Source organism: Arachis ipaensis, chromosome B5 (genome assembly GCF_059453495.1).
Source record: "Arachis ipaensis isolate K30076 ecotype BB chromosome B5, ASM5945349v1, whole genome shotgun sequence".
Classification (NCBI taxonomy): Eukaryota; Viridiplantae; Streptophyta; class Magnoliopsida; order Fabales; family Fabaceae; genus Arachis; species Arachis ipaensis.
The window spans coordinates 19364591-19378595 of record NC_142440.1 but is presented as its reverse complement, the minus strand read 5'-3'; the positions used below and the strand labels follow the sequence as shown (position 1 = coordinate 19378595).

The 14005-nt window shown below is 35.0% G+C and overlaps 2 protein-coding genes across 2 annotated transcripts; both read left to right on the top strand.

The window, feature by feature from the left end:
• The first annotated feature begins 268 nt into the window (after positions 1 to 268).
• Positions 269 to 703, top strand: LOC148563521 (uncharacterized). Its single transcript, XM_088486840.1, has one exon. It carries the CDS (start codon positions 269 to 271, stop codon positions 701 to 703), a length of 435 nt encoding a protein of 144 aa, XP_088342966.1.
• A 9131-nt stretch (positions 704 to 9834) lies between these two features.
• On the top strand, positions 9835 to 12524 carry LOC107643207 (uncharacterized). Its single transcript, XM_088488953.1, has 7 exons — positions 9835 to 9949; positions 10585 to 10760; positions 10941 to 11294; positions 11546 to 11634; positions 11752 to 11808; positions 11895 to 12029; positions 12404 to 12524. Exons 1-7 carry the CDS (start codon positions 9835 to 9837, stop codon positions 12522 to 12524), a joined length of 1047 nt encoding a protein of 348 aa, XP_088345079.1.
• Positions 12525 to 14005: the final 1481 nt, after the last annotated feature.

Below are 14005 nucleotides of genomic sequence, written 5' to 3'. Positions count from 1 at the left end.
TATGTGTCTATGTGCTATTAGGATATATAACTGATATAAGTAGCATACATGCTTGTGAGCATGCATTTGGGACTCTTAAGCACTAAACTTGAGATATTGAGACTGATCACCTTAATATCAATGGTTTGGTGTGAACAGGGACCAAATGTCAACTCGCGGATCCGAGCGAGGTAACTGGAGGAAAAATCCTAGGATCGAACCGATGCGAGGACCCCGAGATGGAAGCTCGGGTGCTGGTACAAACAACATAGGTTGACACTATAGGTCTATGACCCTCACTGATTTCCTCAAGAGTGGTCCACCTCGGTTTAATGGAAATGCCAATGCGTTAGAGGCTGATCGGCGGTTTCGAAATGTGGAGAGGTTTTTATACACTCAGCACATACCGGAAGTACAGTCGGTGGAAATAGTGACTTACATATTTGAGGGAGATGCTCGAAAATGGTGGCAGGAGCTATATCATACCTTGCAGATGAAGTTAACAGATATCCCTTGGAATAAATTCAAGACGGAATTTTACGAGAAATATTTCTTACATGCACTTCGCATTGCAAAGGAGTTAGAGTTAATGCAGCTGAAGCAAGAGAATATGTTTGTTGCTGACTATACTCATGAATTCGATAACCTGTGTCATCTCTCAAAAGTTTGTCAAGGAAATCCAGCCGACTATGAGGCGTGGAAGTGTGCTCAGTATGAGAAATGACTTAGGAGAGACATCTTCAACTACATGTATCCGCAAAGGTTAACAAAATTCACTGAATTGGTTAAGAAAAGTCAATTCGCGGAAGATTACTCCATGAAGAGGGCAATGCTACAGGAAGGCTATGGAGAGACAGCTCCAGATAGGAAACACCGGGATGCAGCCGAATCCAATTCTTAGACCCGAGGTAACAATGAAATAGCAGTTGGATTTTTAGTTACCTTGCATATCATTAATGTATAGTATCAATTTGTGAAGCATGACAAGTTTTGATGATCATGGAGTCCGAGCCGATGGTTAGTCGAAGACTATTAATTAGTTGTTAAGATGGAGCGATACTTAGCTAACTTAGATGAGTGACTTAAAGGATGAGAATCAGAATGACACAGTGGAAGTAGGGTGGATTATGCCTAAGGAATTGGAACTGTCGAGAGCTATGCGGAGTTACTGTTTGAAATCTAGTGACGTTAAGACTTCGAGGAAGAGGAATAGAGCGGATTCAACCTTTAGTTGCGAATTAATTAAGAGACGAGTCAAAGTAAGACTAGATTCCTACACGAGAGAGTTCTCGAGACCGTTCTTGAAGATGTACCAGAATTTCCACCATAGAGAGAACATAAGTTTGTGATAGACTTAGTGGTGAAAGCCGGATCAGTGTTGATTGCATCACAAGTGAAGATGTCATTATAATCAGTAAAACTCGGGACCGAGTTGGAGGGAGTACTGAAAGAGAGAATCATCCAATTAAGTGTTTCTTTGTGAGAGTGCCAACTGATCTTCATGACTTAATCTAACCTTTCTCTTATAGTTTACATTGAAAGCTCTATCTTGAATCTTTTTCTGTAAAAGCCCAATTCATCGTTCTTCCAAATTTATTCCTTACTTGTATAAAGTTTGTCTCTTTTGAAATAATCCTAAACTCATCCTGATATAATCATATAATCCTTGAATCCTGGAAACCTGTGGTGCGTGGAGTTGCTCTCTTGTGGAAACTTGCATTCCTTTAAAGCCAACTAGAACCTATTCAATTCGACATATCTTATTCTTTCCATTCAAGCTTGATCCGAACTTCTTCCCTGAGATGCAACTAGGTTTCTCTTCTTGTGCATTCTATTAGTTCTGTACAACTCCAGTTAACTGTATGCAAGACTTTCTTTTTGAATTCTCGTGAACACCGTTCGTGTTACTCGTTCGTCCCTTTGAACATAACATTTCTTTAAAAAATCGACTCGTATTGGATTTTGTGTCGCACATAATTCTTAGATGAAATTATTAGAGTGTCAATCCTTTAGGGCAAGACTATTGAACATGAAAATGAACAAGCGACATTACTAGGGAATTTAGAGCCTTAATCCTCGCTGATCGTATCGCTCGTGACTAAATAGATGCAATGAGGTGCACCGTGTGATTGAAATACCAGGATGCGATGGAAGCCTTCGAGCCATGGAAAGAAGATTGATCTTCATGCCAATGCTTGTATCACTTGAGCCTAATGAACCATTTAGGGAATGACTACGATGCATTATTGGAGGACTTAAGATGCGAGCTAAAACAACATTATGAGATCAAAGTAGATGCCCTAAGCCAGAAGTTTCTAAGGGATTCTTGGACGTTAATTCCAAAGGAGAAAATTTTAGATGAGTTAAAGTTCTAAGTTGGAAGAGTGAGAGTGAGATTGGAAGTATCGGTCTAAATCCATTGCTAGTTTACAACATGGTAACGATGAGATACCGGACGCGTAACGAGACAAAAAGGAGCCACCAAAGATATTGAAGTTTGGTAAACAAAGGAGAATTAAAAAGAGATTTATATGCCTAATGCAAATGCCGAAATAGAGATCGTAGAGTCAAGAACTTAGGGAGTGCAATACTGGTGATAAGGAGTTACTATGAGTACTGAAGCCGGTTGAATCAAAAAGATGCCAAGAGAGGGATATATGCAAAAATCGGAGGTTGAAACAAGAAACTGTTGTCCGAAGCTTACAAAAGAGGATTTTCGAAGTTACTTTGAGATTTCTAAAATGTATCGCAAATCCAAGAAGATATTTTGAGCCTCCAGAAGTGAAGAACGAAGTGACAATCTATGTGATTACATGTTCGACGCATAAGAAAGAAAAGAGAGACTACCAGAAGACGTGTGAAAGGCTACAACCGTCGAGAATTCTACATTAAAGGTAAAAGAGAATAACTATCGATCTCGTAATAGGTTGCCGAAGTCTAGGACAAAAGGGGATGCTGTTAGAAAATCATGGATCAAGTGAGCAAGTCCAGTTTGCCTCTCGGAGAAAATTACTTATTGGAGATAGTAATAAGACTATACATCAGGGAGAAGGTGAGACTTCATAGTACGCTAAACACCTCTGTATCGATCAAAAACTGAAATATCGAACGTCTTTATTCCTGCATTTGATAGCCGAGACAACATAGAAAAAGCTATGTAAATTTGAGTTAGGATTCTCATGATGAAAGCCGACAAAAGAGTTAGGCAGATCTAAGAAGGAGACTTCTCAAGTTGGAAGGAAAAGGACATCTATCTCTGAAAATTGCTTCAACGAACTAGAATCAGGTGAGCAATAAAAAACTAGAAAGTAAAACCCCCGTTACATTGGGCCGTTAGAAATCCTAAAGGAAATTGGACCAATGGTGTATAGGATTGCTTTACCACCACATTTATCGAACCAGCATGACGTGTTTCACGTATCATAGCTTCGTAAATACACTTTCGATCCTAGTCATGTTCTAGAACCAGAAACGATTAAAGTAAAAGAAGATCTTACGCTTCCGGTAACTCCAGTTAGGATTAATAACACTAGCATCAAGCGCTTACGCGGAAAAGAAGTTTCTTTGATGGAAATAGCTTGGAGTCGAGCTGGTATTGAAGAGTATACCTGGGAGCTTGAGTCAGATATGCGGAAGGACTACCCACACCTCTTTTCAGATAACTCACTCTGAATTTTGAGGACAAAATTCCTAATTAGGTGAGTAGGATGTAAACTCCGCTAAAATCGGTAAATAATTAGTCAATAAATTGAATTTTAATTAGGAAAATAAAAAATGCAAAACTAATATCAAAATAGAATAGAGCTCGTTAAAACGAGAATTTCGACACTAATTTCAAAGAATTCGGTCCAAGATTGGGCCGAACGGACCGAACCGGTCGAACCGATTGAATCGGGCTCGTGGGCCCAACCGTTCCATTTAAATGAAATGAGCCCAGCTCATTCTTCTTCTTCTTCTTCAAAGAAGAATCGTGCAGCATGCAAACAATGGGGGAAGAGGGTTCAAAACCCTTGGCATAGCTTCAATCCTCCGTAACTTTCAATCCGAAGCTCCGATTGACGAGCCATTTGCGACCATGCGTTCGTCTTGGAGTCCTCTTCAATTTTATCTAAACAAAAAGGTATGTCTCTCTCTAACTAGTGCCCAGAATTCTGTTTCCCCTTTATGTGCGAAATTGGCTTGAGCTTTGAGTAATTTTGATGATTTTGGTGGTTTAGGTGCAATCTAACATTGGATAATTGTTGGATTATACTCCAATCATCAATGCGTAAGGTGAGAAAACCATAGCTCTATCTAATTTCTAAATTTGGGTAAAAGATATTGAGTTGGGTATACATATATGTTGTATATTTGTATTAAGTGGTGTGTTTGTAAGTGGAATTTGATGTTGTGGACATTCGAGGCCTTGGATTGGTGTTAAGTCTTGGTGATCTTATGAATTGAGGAGCTGTGAGTATGGTTTAAGGGTTGCTTTGGACAATAAAGAAAAGCGACCAAGGTATGGTTTAAGTTTCGCACGTTTAATATTTACGGTGTTGTGAAAACTTAGGTTAGAGGAACCATATGATAAGTTGAATTGGTTAATTGCATGTAATGATTAGTCTTGTAATGTTGTTAGAATAAATTGTTGGTAAATATGTATTGGAATTATGAGGTGTTGAATTTATTAATTGTATGCTCTTGGATTTACTTATGATGGGTTATGTTGATGTTGGTATATGTATTGATGGATTATGGTTCGTGTTTGATAATAAAGAGTTGTTATATGAGTTGATGGATTAATATATGAAGGGTTGATAAATGTGTCAATGGAATACTGTGTGTGAAGGGTTGATGATTGTATTAATAGAATGGTATATGTGAAGGGTTGCTCATATATGTATATATGATATATGCTAATGCAAAGTTGTGGTTATGGCTCATTGGATTGGTTAAAGGTAGCTAGAAGTGGTTGTTGATGAGTTGGGATTGGATATGTTAGCTATATGCAGGTTTTATAGGTAAAGATTTATGAATGTGGTAAAAATGAGGTTTGGAAATATTTTGGTAAAAAGTGATTTTGGGTGAACTTTGAAGGTCCATAATTTTCTCCTCAAATTTTGGATTGAGTTGTGATTTGTTGCAAATAAAAGATGGTTTCATGAGCTTTTGATTGATATCAATTTTGTGAAAAATGGAACTTTCTAGAGAAAGTTATGGACGTTGAAAGTTTGGTGCAATAATCTATGTTCAGGATGGCTAAAACTGGTTGCAGCAAGCTTTCTAGGCATTCTGCCCATTTTTGAAAAAACGTCCATCCACGCGTACGTATGGCTCACGCGTACGCGGGGTGTGGAATTTTGGCGACGCATGCGCGAGAAGCATGCGTACGCGTGACTTGCTGTATGCTCTACGCGTACGCGTGACTTACTGTATGCTCCACGCGTGCGCTTGGCCTACGCGTATGCGTGGCTGCTGCCTGTTGCAAAAACTGGTTTTGATTGTTTTAAACCAATTTTGCCACTTCTAAACCTCCACTTCCTCCCCTTTAAGGCTTAAAGTATGGTTCTAGGTCCAATAGATAAAAGAAGCTAGGAAAATAAGATAACTTGAAGGTGAAGTAAGAGGTAAATGATGACTTATATGAAGAAGATAAGAATATTAAAGAAGTTTAATGCCAAGGCTTGATAAATGATGATATATTGATTATAAATATGGAATGGCTTATGAGTGATATCTGAGATATGAGTTTTCCTGGGTAACAGAACCGTGGCTCACCACCACGTGTTCCAGGTTGAATCTCGATACTCTGTTGACCCTACGTCGTAAGGGTGACCGGGCACGTATAAATTTTCAGGTATGGATAATCCTCATTGAGTGATTATATGATGAATGAATGTGAACTCTATGCATAGACTCTTGGGGATACGCGACGGGGGATAGTCTAAGGTTTTCGGACTTGTCGGGTTGGCTGGATAACCGACAGATGGGCCCCATCAGCCATAGGACAGGCATGCATCATATGCATTTGTTTGTTTTGATTGCTATGCATTTCCTGGGTTTGCCTAATTGATATATACCACCTGCTACCTGTTATACTTGCTACTTGTACTATCTGCTCATTACTTGTGCGTGAACTTGTTTGGTTACTTGTTTCTGTTGCATTATGGATGATGGAGGGATGAAGGAAAAGGTGAAATGGTTTTGTGTTAGGTTAGGTTTGAAATTGAGTAAGTTAGGCAGATTTAGAATACCTATCCATGTTTATGGCTTCTGTTTAGTAATTAAGTTGGATAATTGGATAACGAAGTTCTAGGATTGCCTATGGCATTCTCAGGATCTTATTTATTATACGCGTGGCACTTTTACCATGTTGAGAACCTCCGGTTCTCATTCCATACTGTGTTGCTATTTTTCAGATGCAGGTCGGGAGGCTCCTTGCTAGGCGTCTATATGTATTTAGCTTACTCTCCAAGTAACTTGTGTATGCTGCTCCTCTTAGAGGTTGAGGGGGAGATAGGAGTTTATTTTGGTATTTTGGTGTATTTTGGGGATGCCTATGTATGTTTATATGTATATATATATATCCTCCGGCCAGCCTTAGCTTCGCATGCTGAGTCAGGAGCTAGTTATACTGTTTCCTTGGCTTTCCTTTACTCTCTGGTTTACCTTTATCATTTCCTATTAGGTTTCTTAGCACACATGTAATCCTTTCTTTTGAGCGTTGCGCTTTTCATTTTGCGATTTTTGTTTACCCGTTTTGTTTCAAGACTCCTAGTATATTATCTTCTTCTCTATTATGTATTTATTTTGCTGTTTAGAGGTCCGTAATATCACATTACCTCTGCTCTATGACTTAAACATAAAACTCTGTGTATTAGGGTGTTACAGAGTCCATTTTAAGAAAAGATAAACATATGATTAATAACAATAAATATGACAAAATTGCTCAATAGATAATTTTTGTAAAGAATATTTCATTTTTTATGGCAGTAACAAAAAACAATTAACATTCTTAATTCTTTAATAAATAAAAAAAATTCACATAATAAATATTAGAATATACTGGATCGGGAGTTGCACTATTGAAACTAGCTGAAATAGAATCCAGCAACATCTCATCAATATTGTTAGCATCAATAGAAGCATCAAATGGAATTCGACTTATATATTTTTCTATTTCAGAATAATGTAAATGAGCTTCACATATTAGAGTGTACGCAAGTGCTTGAAAAGTATCCTATAGTATAAAGATAAAATACCAAATGAGTACATTTACATAAAAAAATAAATAAAAAATACATTGCAAACAAAAATTGACAAATTTATATTTATGAAGGAAGCATTATATAAAAGTTACAAATAGAATGTAAACATACATTTATATGTGAATCAACATTCAATCCTAAATCTGTCTATCTGTCATCCAGTATTGTAATAACTTTGAACATTCCACCAAATTTTTCTTTAATCAACTCTGTATTCTCAATTTTGAGAATTAATTCTTTTTCAACAACAACCTCAAAAAAAGCAGGATGCAATGGATGATTAAAATCCTGACATACACAAATAAGAAGATATAAACTACATAATGAACTAAATATAGACTTGAAACTGACAAATAGATGATTTTTTAAAAAAAAATAAACATAACTCACATTCAACTCTTTCTCAAACTGATCCAAAGCAACAGAGCAAGATTTTTCAAATAATTTAGTTGCAGCAGCATTAAGGAGAACAAAGATTTCACTTGAAGTGCTATCTTCCACAATTATTTTTACTCTATATCTAAAGAAATGCATAAAAATAGTTATATATTATATTTTAAACGTATAAAAAAAAGAAAAAAGCAAGAACAGATTTTGTCAAACACATGAGAAAGACCACCAATGATCATCACTAACAACTTTTTTAATTTTACCTGCAACAAAGAACAATCCATTTTGGAAAGAATTGAGCACATAAAATGAAATTATAAAAGTTTGACAAACAAGACTAGTTTAAAAAATAAATTCAAGTTAAAAATATGACGGTATGAACCACACAAACGAAAAATTACCTCCATCTTTTGTTGAATTAGTTGAATTGTACGGATGCGCCTCCAATCGAATGAATCATCATCAATATAGGAAACTAAAGAACTGTGAATATTTTTCTTAAAGCTAAAGAAATGATAAGAAGCAACATCAAGCCTACATATAACAACAATAAATCATTAATTTATAATACTAATAGAAAAAACTTCAAAGATAGAATTAAAACACAGAAAAAATTTAAATCAAATAACTAACCTCTCAAGAAATCTAACAGTTTCTTGTAAATCTGGATTAATAAGAATATCTGAGACATTCAACACATTTTGTAGACATACTTCATCTGAATAAGAAACCCAAAGATAAAACAAAGATATAAGTACAATAACTTATTTTACAAAATAATTCAAAGATTAGAAATTCTAAGACAAAATTATTGGATAAATCATTTGTTAATTATAACACAAACCTCCATATACTTTGATTTTAAAAGATTGGAGCACAATAACACGCAGTCTTTATATATTCATCTTTCTCTCTTTATGTTACTACATATATTAAATAAGTATATGAATAATCTTCATTATATTGAGTTAATTATATTGGTGAATATTAATATTAGAATCTTTCACCACAAGAAAAGGTGTATTTTTCGACGCTAAAAATCGACGGCTATCTCTCCCGTCGATATTTTTCGACGGCTTGCTGTTGATATTATTAAAAAAGATAATTAAAAATAAAATATTAAAATCGACAGCAAAATCGTCGATTTCTTTGATAATCCATTACCCGTTTTCTTATTATCGACACATTGTCGACGGAGCGTGAGCACGAAAATACTTTTATTTTAAAATCGACGAACATAGCGTCTATTTTAATATTTAAAATATCGACACATTTTGTTGTCGATAAATTTAAACGGTCTTGATCACTTTTTAAAATTAAATGGATGGTATAGATTTAATGTTTAAAATTGACGCTTAGGACGTCGTTTTTTCTCAAACTAAAATCGACGGATATGCTGTTGATTTTTATCAATAAAATAAATCTCCCCCCACTCACTCCCCGCGTTTCCTTCATTTCCCCAAATTCACCCTTTCAATTTTCATCAACCCTTATTTTACCCCTGAATTCACCTCGCATACTTCAACCCTCCTTCTCCATCGCCGCCGCGCCGCCGTCGCTCCGCTGCTGCCGTCGCTTCGTCTCTCTGCGCCGTTGTTGTTGCTGCTCAATCAAAATTAGTTACTCACTTACTCTCTCTCTCTCTCTCTTGTTCTTCATTGATTTTTCATCAATTTTTTGGATAAAAAATTTGCTCAACATTACTACAGAATAGGTCTTCAAAGATTGATTTGGTACTAATCATTAATCTAATTTGGATCCTGAAGCAACTTAAAAAGCACAGAAGAACTTAGTATCTAATTTCTTCAATCCCTAATTTCTCATATTCACTTCAATTATTCTGTAGCATAAACTCAATTTTTTTTATTCACTACTTTTTTCAATGATTCTGTTTGTATTGAGCGACTTTAATTTGTTTTCTTTTGTTTTAGATTGAATCTTAACTCTATAATTTGTTTTCTCTGTCTCGCGTTTTGGAATTTGTAAACAGAGGAGCTTCGGACATTGATTCCTAAAGGCTTTGAAGTAATTGGAGCATTTGCTTACGGAGCCGGCGCCGACGCTCAAGCGGCAGTTCATGCTACTCGCAGACTGAGGAAGCTTTTATATGGTGAAGAGGAAGGGGATAATGGACCGGTGATCGGAGCAGTCGCCGCCGGTTCTGGCGTGCTAAAATTTTTCATGTCGGAGAGTGGAAAATCGAATAGCCTCGAAGAGGATGATTCAGTTGTTGAAGAATAACATTCGGAGAAATGTGTGGGAGAATAGTTGCTTGATTCGTTGTGAGCTTCCGATCAAGTTTCCAGTATATTATCCTCTCAAGAATACGAGTGGTTAGTTTTATTCAATTTTTGTTTCTTCTAATCTTTAAGTGTTAGTTTGGATTGGTGTTAATTTTGCTTTGCATGTTCTGCTGGGGTTGTATTTTGAAATTAACTTCAATCAATTCATTGTTTTTGCATTCCCATGTAATGAAGTAATCTAGAGATTAGAAATTGGGGTTTGTGAGCTAGTAGCATTAATTGATAATACTTTGATGATGAAAGTTATAGAGCACAGGACTTATGAGATGCAATGAAAACTTTAGTTCCAAGTAAAATTGTTAATTATGATATTCTTCGTTTTAATTGTTTAATTGCTGCTGATGTTATATGATAGTATTTGTGATTTATTTTTAGTGGTTATTTATTTTTTTGGCCTGCTACCATGAATCATGCGCATTGTGAATTGTGAAATGAATTCAATCATCTATTTTGTGATATTTTCTTCTTCTTAGAATGTAGATACCATCCAAGTTAGTGTTCTCTTTAACTGCTTAGAGCCATTATCAGCGTCTGCTGTGCCTGTTGCAGAGTACATTCCAAGTCAGAAATCAGGAGTTAGGGTCATATTAATGTCCTAAATCCTATATGTTAGCATGATTTTTTTTTGGGTATTTTTTTAACTGAAGTTGAATTATTACCTTCAGCCCAGAATGAAGTCAGGCTCCTTGTTGTGGATATTAAACTAGATGTACTCTGCTATGCTTCTAAGAAGCTCCCCTTGAGGCATGCAGTTTCAAGATTAATCATCCCTGGTTTAGCTGATCAGTTAAATGTATTGCAGAATTCAATGTTGCCTAACCTTTTGAGACAACACCCTCAGGTGAGGCAATGCATTCATATATTGGTTAATGGATTGATCAAGGAGGCCATTCATGTAATTGGCTGTGGATATGAAGAGAAGACTAAATGGGGAAAAGAGATGAGGCTTAAACGTTTCATTCATGTGTTGTTGACTTGTTTACTAACTAAAATGTGTTGTTCTTGTTGTGTATTCATTCAGATTGGTTGGATTTATAGATCAGTGACAAAGGATATCTTAACTGGATTCAAGATGCACTGTAGAGGATGGAGATCAATTTACTGCATACCATTAAGGCCAGCATTCAAAGGGTCAGCACCAATCAACTTGTCTGATAGGTTGCACCAAGTTCTTAGGTGGGCCCTTGGATCAGTTGAAGTCTTCTTTAGCAGACACTGCCCTTTGTGGTATGGATTTGCAGGTGGACGCCTCAGATGGCTTCAGAGACTAGCTTACATAAACACCATTGTCTATCCTTTCACATCACTTCCTCTTGTTGCTTATTGTTCCTTGCCAGCAATTTGCCTTCTCTCTGAAAAGTTCGTCATTCCAACGGTAGTTTCTTCATCTTTTATTCTTCTTAACACATCATAACACAGACACAATTGTTACAAGTTACAACTAATAATGTCTTGCACTAAAGAAAACAATTACTGAGTAACTGGTTTTAAATTATCAGACAAAGATAATCTGGTTTTATGCAGTTGTAAATCACTTCTTGAAATTGAATATAATTAAAGCAAAATGGCTCTTAACTCTATTTCTTTGTAGTATCACAAATTAAATCATTTACTTTGATTTTATAGGGATGTGGTTGTGCTTATCGCTCTCTTCAGACTATCATTTCATGGTTCAGACTTCAAAACTATTCATCTATAGAGGTTCCTTCTCATAGGTATTTTCAGTTTGCCTCATCTTAAGGATGGATTTTGTTACTAGGGGATATGTTATTTTATTTTAATATTTCTTAGAAGTAATTTAATCTTAGCTTATTTCTGTATTTTCTCTTCAGGTTTACAGCCAATCTTATCAATGGTTTCCATACTCCAGAAGGCGCAGAGCTAGATAAGTGAGCATTCAGGGCTTTGAACAGCAGAATTTTCACTTTTATTGGCATATTTTCTCCTAATTTCTTCTTGATCTTTTCATTTTTAGGAAGCAAGTATCAAAGCTGGGAAGATTTTTCTCCATTAGCTTCTTATGGAGTTTCTTCCAATGGTTTTTAACTGCTGGTGATGATTGCGGATTTTCAAGCTTTCCTACATTTGGTCTACAGGCCTATAAGAACAAGTATGTGACTCACTCTATATCTTGTTGATGAATCAAAGTATCAAACAGAAGAAGTGTTTAAAACACTTATTTCAATAAAGGACATGTAAATATATTCGTAAAACCTCTATCCTCTAAAAAATATGCTTTTTGAATGTCAAATATTAGCCAAATTTGTATTGTAATAATAATAAACCAATAAAAGAAAAACTAAGATGAAGTATTTCACCTTCTAGTGTTAGTCTTAGCTTGATGGGGTAGCACTTATTGATCCTGAATGAAATAATGCCATTTTTTATTAATTGTTTATTGTTATATAATAATAGATTTGTACTTTGTTTTTCATTTCCTTTAACCACTTGCTTATCTATTTGTTATTTTCTTGTGCATAATAGGTTCTACTTTGATTTTTCCGCTACTTATGTTGGGGTTGGGATGATTTGCCTATATAATCAATGTATCCCTGCTGATTGGTGGAATTCTCTCATGGGGTGTCATGTGGCGACTCATTGCTAATAAAAAAGGTGATTGGTATGATGCAAAACTTAAGCCAAGCAGCTTAGAGGGCCTTCAAGGTTACAAGGCAAGTCATCCTTTACCACTCAATTTTCACTATGTTCCGTATTTTGTAACATTAACCTTTAGGTTAATTAAACGCTAATTGATTAAACGTTAACCTTTGGTTTTTCTGTTCTAACTGGACAACATATGCTGAGCCCTAGGCAAAGAAGGCTGAAAAAGATCGTTAATGGTGGATGGTGTGGGTGGAAGAAAGCTGTTGATAGCAAGGAAAAGAATTTCTTCTTGCATGATAAGTTTTATAATCTCCTTCTACCACAGAGGCCTAACATGATTTGATAGGATCATTTTCATGGAGGGTAACAGTTCTTAGTTTGTACCAATTTTCTTGCAATGGAATGGTAGTTTTTCATGGTTGGAATTTGATAGTTCAGTTAATTAGTTGACTTACTTTTGGATTGGTGTTTGTAACTGGTATTCTGTGACTATAGTCTATTATATAGGATTTACCGTTGTTATCTATTTGAGTTACTTGGACAAGTAAATGATGCCAGCAAAGGGTATTTCAAGATAATTAGAGTATTATTTTATCATCTTATTAACCTTTTTACTTTAGAGGAATTTGATCCTTCAACTATAATAGTTAATTTTTATAATAATGATTCTTTTAAAGTTTTGTAGTTTAATATTTTAGTGCTTTCGTTAAGAATTAAGTTGACTAATAAAAAAGGGCTACTGTGAAAATTTATCTTATCTTAAATCTTTATGTTAAAGGATTATTTATTATTTTGATAAGTTTGTAAACTCATTATTTAATATTTAGTATAAATTTTATTTTTATATTTAAAAGTTTATTTGTCTTGTTATCTAATATTCTGTATAAATTTTATTTTTATATTTAAAAGTTTATTTGTATTAAAGGTTTACTATTTTTCAAATAAAAAATAATGAAAACATGTAACTATTAAAATTGACGGCAAAGTTGTCGCTTTTAAAAGTTAAAATAGACAAATCTAAATAATTAAATCGACGACAACTGAGTCGATTTTATTCAATCACATATCGACGGCGTTGTCGTCGATTTTATTAAACATATTATAGACAAAAGTGTTGTTGATTTTATTGAGTTAAATATCGACACAAAGGCTGTCGATTTTATTGAATCAATTATCAACAAAGAAGACGTCGATTTTAAATTATAATATCGACGGCAATGTTGTCGATTTTATTAAAAATGTAAAATTCTCACACCCATATTACAGACGGAACAAACGTTGATTTTATTAAATTATTATCGACGGCCATGAAAACCGTCAAATTTATTAGCATTTTGAAAAATCAACAAGCTTTATAGTGACCAACTGCGCCGTCTATTTTACCGTCGAATTTCAATATTATCGACGGCTTAGCCGTCGATTTGGCCGTCAATTTTAACGACATTTTTTGTAGTGTTTTATTTACATATCTTTATTTTATAT

Excerpts from the sequence above, each read along its gene's own strand:
- LOC148563521 (XM_088486840.1), top strand. The coding sequence starts at position 269 with ATGACCCTCACTGATTTCCTCAAGAGTGGTCCACCTCGGTTTAATGGA.
- LOC107643207 (XM_088488953.1), top strand. The coding sequence starts at position 9,835 with ATGATTCAGTTGTTGAAGAATAACATTCGGAGAAATGTGTGGGAGAAT. Across the intron at positions 11,295-11,545 it reads AAAAGTTCGTCATTCCAACG|GGATGTGGTTGTGCTTATCG; the intron begins GTAGTTTCTTCA and ends TTGATTTTATAG. Across the intron at positions 11,809-11,894 it reads GAAGGCGCAGAGCTAGATAA|GAAGCAAGTATCAAAGCTGG; the intron begins GTGAGCATTCAG and ends TTTCATTTTTAG.